This window comes from Physella acuta, unplaced genomic scaffold (genome assembly GCF_028476545.2).
Source record: "Physella acuta isolate Inbredline_101_S28 unplaced genomic scaffold, ASM2847654v3 ptg001390l, whole genome shotgun sequence".
NCBI classification, from domain to species: Eukaryota; Metazoa; Mollusca; class Gastropoda; family Physidae; genus Physella; species Physella acuta.
This window is the reverse complement of record NW_026732905.1, coordinates 47,836-54,832: the sequence shown is the minus strand read 5'-3', so window position 1 is coordinate 54,832 and position 6,997 is coordinate 47,836. Positions and strand designations below refer to the sequence as shown.

Here is a 6,997-nt window from a genome sequence, read left to right as displayed (position 1 = left end):
TCACGAAGATGTTCAGTTGACAGATTGTGTTCACTTAGATGTTCAGTTGACACATTGTGTTTACGTAGATGTCCAGTTGACAGATTGTGTCTACATAGATGTTCAGTTGACGGATTGTGTTCACGTAACTGTACAGTTGACAGATTGTTTTCACGTAGATGTTCATTTGACAGATTGTGTTCACGTAGATGTTCAGTTGACGTTGAAGTATAGTTCACTTGTTTATGTGACAACGGCATACAAAAGGATAGAGTCTATATCACTAATAAGGTGCCCATAAAAGATGGGTGGACTCGAATTAAAGATAGAGATAGTTGGGTTAGCAGTCGTATGCTCTCAAATTCATTCTTAACGTAGGTGTTGACTAGGTGAGTTGAACCCTACGAGTTAGATTTTATTCCAGAAAAACTCTTTTGTTTGTTTAATATTATTATACTTAAAAAAAACAAAAAAAAAATAATCAGATACACATACAATACACAAACAATTGAAGATGAAAAAATATTTAACAGACTTATTCGAATGATTTTTGAAAGGTGTAATAGTGTTTTTAATAATTGGAAAAAAACAAAAAAAAAACAAAGATGCATTCACCTAAACATTTCATTTTTTTTAAAAAATATGTATTTACTGTGCATGTGCGCCAAAAAAATAATTACTGTTTATTTATTTCAAATTAATTACCTGACTAGTGATATAAAGTATAAGATAATTGTTTTATTTGTTAAAATAATATGTCACAATGGGAAGTAATTAGTAAACTGTGTCGTTATTGTTAAAAAAACAATACATTTAAAAAAAATACACGTTTACCTCAAATTTATATAACCCTATAATAACATGTAACAGTCAATTAAATATAATCTGTTCATTTAAGTTATGTTAATCTCGAATTGTGATTACACGTGCCATGAGGTGACATCATTAGTTCGTTACCATTGTTTGACATTTTTCACTCCCACAAGTAATAACTAACGTTTTTATTTTTGTTCCGTTTTTTTTTAGTTGCGTTGCCTTATTTTATTCTTAGGCATAAGACCTAACACATGACTATTGCATCTACTAATACACCTTGCTATTTAAGTAATGAAATAAACACGTATGTCTTATCATACTAGTCTACAATATTTGCCATGATGTTTAGCAGCTTTTGTTGTTGGCTCTTGTACATCAAGTCGGTCAACTCGCTTTCAACATTTAAAATATATTATATCGATGATATTATAATTTCATATATTTGGCAATCATCAGCTACATCAAACGTTACAAAGAGTTGGTTGATCACTTCCCCCATATGTTGTCACAGTTCTCCCTATGATACAGCCATGTGGATAACAACAAGGGTCTTCTAGTGAACTTTAACTTTGTTAATTACGGTTTCTTGTATCTAGATTCTGTTGATTTAGTAATTGAAGGGCTCAGTGGAAAAAGTACTTAAGTGTATTTTGAGAGTTTTGAGAAAAAGCAGGTCAAAGTTTTTAAACTGAAGCTGAAATACCTTTTATTCATTTTACTCAACTGAAACATTTTTTTTATATCCAGCACACACTGCTACATATCTAAACCCAGTTTTATACTTGTTTTTTTTAAAAATAAATATTTTGTGATAAATAAGATGTTTTGCACTTAGGTACTTTTTGCCCTGAATTTTTATTTTCAACTTAATTTTTAAATTTAACAGCAATGTTTTGCACCAATAAATGTTTTTGTCAATCTATAATAGTCCCCTTCTCACACCCTGTTTATTTATAATTCAAGCAGCTGTTAGTATAATGTTTAATTAATAGGTAGATAACATTTCTGTTGCCAGTGTTAAGTTCATCGGTGATCATCTGCCTATTAGTGTAGGTTACATAAGATGGGACAATCTGATACTTGTTATAGTTGCTATTTGAATAATACCTACTGGAAAATCATTTTATTAAAAGACTGCCTTTAATGTAAACATCTAATGGCAAATAGTAATATTCTTTAATAATAAACACACTTTTTTGACAAGATTCTGTTTATGATTAAGTCAAAATGTTTATTTCCATTCAAATTTTAAACAAAAAAGTATAAACACAAAGTGAATACACTATTGGTCAACAAAAATAATAAAACAAATGTGATGTGATAATTATTTACAATCTTGATAGTAACACTATTTACCATAATAATTATCTATACAAATTTAAATTAAATTAACACCCTATTCAAAATCATCAGCTTGCCCATCCTCTTCTGGGGACATATCTATAGGTTTGAGGGAAGTGTAAAAAGTTACACTCTCTGGAAGATGGACATACGACAAAAGTGACATAATGTCATTAAATTTTGCTTTTTTTATTGGAAGAAAACCGTCGAATGCCAAAGGGCAATCTTTAATTGCCGATTTTAAGGTGCTCAGTGATTTTCCCCTTATTAATAAATTTAAAGTGGAAGTGAGGGGGCCAGTCATTGAGCTTCTGCCAACAGGGTTCTTCAGCCTTTCAAATAAAATCCCTCTGAGGCTGGCAATACCCTCTGGCGCTTTAATTACTTTATCCAGGCTAGATTTAAAATCTTTAACCCTTACAACAGGTCTACTGTCCATTTCCAAATTGTCAGTAAATGGATGTTCGACATACACAATTTTCCATGAACTATTAATGCTTGATTTGGCAATAAGATTTACCAGGTCAGAAGGCTTATGAAACTTATCTGTTTTTAATTTTTTCTTTTCAATCCTGCCAAAGTCTCTGTCACATGGCATTCTGCTGTGACCAGGAATAGGGTACTTAATAACAACTTCACTGAGTTTAGTATTACATAAATTTTGCAAAAAAGCAACAATGTATCGGTTCTTGTTTTGTGAAAAACAATTATCTGTGAAAATGACCAGTTTCCTTATCGACTCTGGCAATTCATCTATATAGTGTTCCAGACATGAAAGAACCTCATTGAGTCCTTTGTTAGCAAAATTTTCTGAATAAACGTACATCGAAGCATTTCCAGAGCAAACATCATGAATGCCAAGGTTATGCACAGCCAGCTGTCTCTTGTAGTATTCCTGACCAATCCCAGTAACAGGTAGAAGCAGGTTCTTTTGAAAATCCATAGCTATGACATGAGTGTCATCAGTAGAAAGAGCAAGATGCTTGTCCTCTCTTATCTGCTCGTAGAAGGCATCCCCTTTTCTTTTGTGAACTTCATGTTCAGTTCTCAGCTTTAACACCAAATCAGTATTTCTGTTGACAGTGGCAGATTTAATGTCAGCATTAAATTTTTCACATGTGTCACACACATCTGTGCGTGGAAACCCAAAACTAATATTAAATTCATAATTGAAAATATCTCTGTAGATCCATTCTTTGGCGATAGTTTTCATGTCTGGGTGTTGTTCCAAAAACAACCTAAACATCTCAGAAATGTTAAGGTCAGAGGTTAGGTAGATCCTTTTTCTATTGTCTGCTCGAGAAAAGTGGCTTTCTCTTGCAGGAAATGATGAAATATGTTGACGGATTGTTTGGCGAATCTCATCATTAAGTTTTTTGTGATGGCCATGCTTTCCTCTTAAGTCTTGTAGGGGTTCTTCAAAGTCAAGGACTTTTTTCTTCAGTCGTGATTCCTTAATACCGTGCAGAGCACAAAAAGCATTTTTGCACACAGGTATAGGAGAGCCAGTTTCTTTTATTGTGTAGCTGTAGCTGCTACGGAATGTTTTGGGGACTGCCTTACTCTGTTTGCGCCTAATAGTGTTTTCTTCTTTTACTGAAATGCAACCCCTCAAATAAATGTTTTGTTTCTCATGTTCGGCAAGCTCATTAAATTCTTTTAAAATATTACTCTTTTCTCCATCATTAAACTTCTCTAGGCATTTGCACCTGCAGTCCACATAGTGCTGGCTCCTTTCATCAACATCCTTTCCCACATGGTTTTTGTGCGCATCGCCTGCAAATATAAAGTTTACATTTTTTCATTAGGCTACTTCATAAAATGAGTGAGGTGAAGAGGGTGTAATACTAATAGAATAGATAGATTAGCTAATAGATAGGCTAATACTAGAAAGATCTAGTAACTAGATCTATAAACTATAGGCCCTAAATTTTAAAAAAATCAAATTATGATAGAGCCTACTATTTAAAAATAGAACTGAGAACTGTTTAATTCAATAGAAATAGAAAACTAAGTAGTAATATACGTATAATTTAAAACAGACAAGATCTAGATTTTACATAATATTAATAATAAAGTCCTCAAATCGCCGAAATTCTGCAGTGATAACAGTACAGTCTGTACAGTGTACGTACAGCATGGAAGCCGAAATTATATATAGTATATATTATATACTAGGCCGTTCGATTCACAGCTTCCGGGTTTGTTGTTATGAAGCCATCTCACGGCTCATGCGCTTACCAAAAATGGCGACCAGTTTCGCTTTCACTAATGGGTAGAGGGATAAAACTAATGATTACGAAGCCATCGTTAATTTTAGAAATCGGAACTATCCGTTTCTATTTAAGTCTATTAATTAAGAATTGTCGGATCTACTTTTGGCCTAATTTCTTTGTTTGTCTCGCAAGCGGCGCCTTAGTGAAAGTTGCTCTATATAATTCTCATCTTTCGAATCAAATAACTCTAAAATACCCCGTGTATAATAAACCAAACTATGTGTATATGAAACTTGAAAGTATCAATTTTACACACATTACAATTAACTGGTAATAACTTATGGTCGGAATGAGATGTGGTCCGTGCAAGTAATAATGCCATTTTATTATAATCTTTTTTGGTGAACACGAGGCGCGGGAAAATGTGTGCCGCGCAAGAATCCAATCATTTGGCTAGGTTTATGACTGTTTTTTTATGTCACACCTAAAAATAGAATGTTTACGCTTTCTTCATTGATGATCGTTTTTATTATTTTTTAAACTGAAAGTATGAATTATTAGTTAGATTTTAGGTTTTGTAGCTTGGTATACTTACCCTTTATCAATTTTAAAAGCATAGCATGCTGATTGTGAACAAATAGTCATAAGACACAGAAATAAAAAGTTACATGCGATGTGCCACACCCGGGTCACACCCCCTCAAGAAAACACGTGTTTATTAAGCTGTTTATCTCACTTTACAACAGTAATTAAAATTAATTGTCAAATTTTTATGACTTATTGGGTAATATTAAGCACATGTTTACTAATAGTTAAAAAGAAACATAAGTAAATTCTGTTTTAATGAAGGTCACGGGTCAAGTTTTTTTTCCTTCTTTCAAGTTCAGTGGAGGGTGCCACAGGCTGACCTGACTTTGGAATTTTTTTCAGTAATAATGACTTTGCACAGAAAGTTAAAATATGCTAAATTAGCTTAGTTTACTAGTATTCTAGCTATTATTAATACATTTTTAATAAAAAAAATCATTCTGTAATTCTCATCAAAAAGCCTAATTATATACTTATAGCATCATGGCTCATGGCATGATTTAAAAGTGATTTTTTTTTTAAATATAAGTTAGTATACATAGCTATCTTTAATTTTATTATTTTGATTACTCAATAAACAACATACCTGAAGCTTTGGCACGCTTTATTGCAGTCTTTGACCATTTATTTGGTGTAGATTTTCTTTTTTTCCCGGTTTTGTTTTCACTTTTCTCAACTACAGTGTCAGCCATTCTTGTTGAAAGTAACAGGAAGGGTGTGACTCTTTGGTGCATTCTTATTGGCTGGCAGTAATTTTGTGATTGGTTGGTAACAGTTAAGAACTTTTTTCCCTAAAGATCAGCACTTAAGAACTTTTTCTTCAAAATTTTACCAAAACAGCTGATGTATAGTATTCGAATTAAGCTATTTCGGTACTTTTTCCATGGCCCAAATTTACAGGGATGGTTTAGGGGAGGTAATCAAATAATATACCGGTCTTAACTCATTTTTGAAAAAATGTAACTTAAGTACTTTTTCCACTGAGCCCTTCAATTAGGTTACTTGTCTCATTGAAATCAATTGTCTCACAGTATAGAGCTGGAAGATTAAACAAATAATAAGACATGCACAATCAATTATTATACCGATTAATAGATTCAAACTCTAATAAATATAAGAAAGTATAAATACAATTATTTTATTGTAAAAGTAGATCATATACAATTCTTAGCAATTATTACACTGACTTTGGAGCGTCAACCATATATAATGTTTTGTTATTTCAAATTATAAAGAAAAAAATAGTTAGGTTGTCATAATGTGTATACGAATGTACGACTATGTTACAGTGCGATATGTGCATATATGTATTCCCTGCATAACATTTAATTGTGTATGTTAAGGTGTAATATGTTAGCATATGTATTATTGTGTTTTAGTGTAACATGTTTACATATGTACAACCTACCTAACAATGATTTTGAAAGTCGAATAGAAGACTGTATATTGAGACAAGCTCACCCTGACAGACACAATAAATATAAGACTTTACATTGTAAGATAGTCACTCTGTTGGCGTTTCCAATTAATGTAATCATCACTTAAGTTAAAATATTATGTATATTTCCTTAAAAAAATAGTGTAATCTTTTAAGAATTTTTTTTTTAATTCTTAAAGAACTTTTTAATAACAAGCTTGTTTGTAATAATGCACTAAAAAGGAGAAAATAAATAATACACTATTTTTAAATAACTATAAATAAAAGCGTGGGTCACTTTAGTATCTATTGAATACCTTTACCAGGGGTCGGCAACCTTTTGAGACTGAAGAGCCAAAAGTTGCAATTTTCAAAATTTCCCAGATTTTAAAGAGCCACTAGCATTTTAATATTTTATTTTTGTATTAGGAATAGGTAAATAAATGTGATTTGTTATTTAAAATAAATAGCTTTAAATATGAAATAATATTTGTTCATATAAAAACATATACATGTTTCGCCAGAATGAAAGACTTAGTAATCAAATTATATAACTATAAGACTATCCCAATCCACTTTAGAAGATGTTAACTTTTTTTTTTATTGATATCACCAACTTAGGAGGTGTCTCCCATTAGCC

At 31.7% G+C, this 6,997-nt stretch overlaps 1 protein-coding gene across 1 annotated transcript; it reads right to left on the bottom strand.

Moving 5' to 3' along the window:
* Positions 1-2,091: 2,091 nt before the first annotated feature.
* LOC131927252 (uncharacterized) lies at positions 2,092-5,674 on the bottom strand. Its single transcript, XM_059283018.1, has 2 exons — positions 5,527-5,674; positions 2,092-3,912 (listed from the first exon to the last, which is right to left on the bottom strand). Exons 1-2 carry the CDS (start codon positions 5,672-5,674, stop codon positions 2,192-2,194), a joined length of 1,869 nt encoding a protein of 622 aa, XP_059139001.1. The 3' UTR covers positions 2,092-2,191.
* Between the last annotated feature and the right edge of the window lie 1,323 nt (positions 5,675-6,997).

Excerpts from the sequence above, each read along its gene's own strand:
- LOC131927252 (XM_059283018.1), bottom strand. The coding sequence starts at position 5,674 with ATGCACCAAAGAGTCACACCCTTCCTGTTACTTTCAACAAGAATGGCT. Across the intron at positions 3,913-5,526 it reads AAAGCGTGCCAAAGCTTCAG|GCGATGCGCACAAAAACCAT; the intron begins GTATGTTGTTTA and ends TTATATTTGCAG.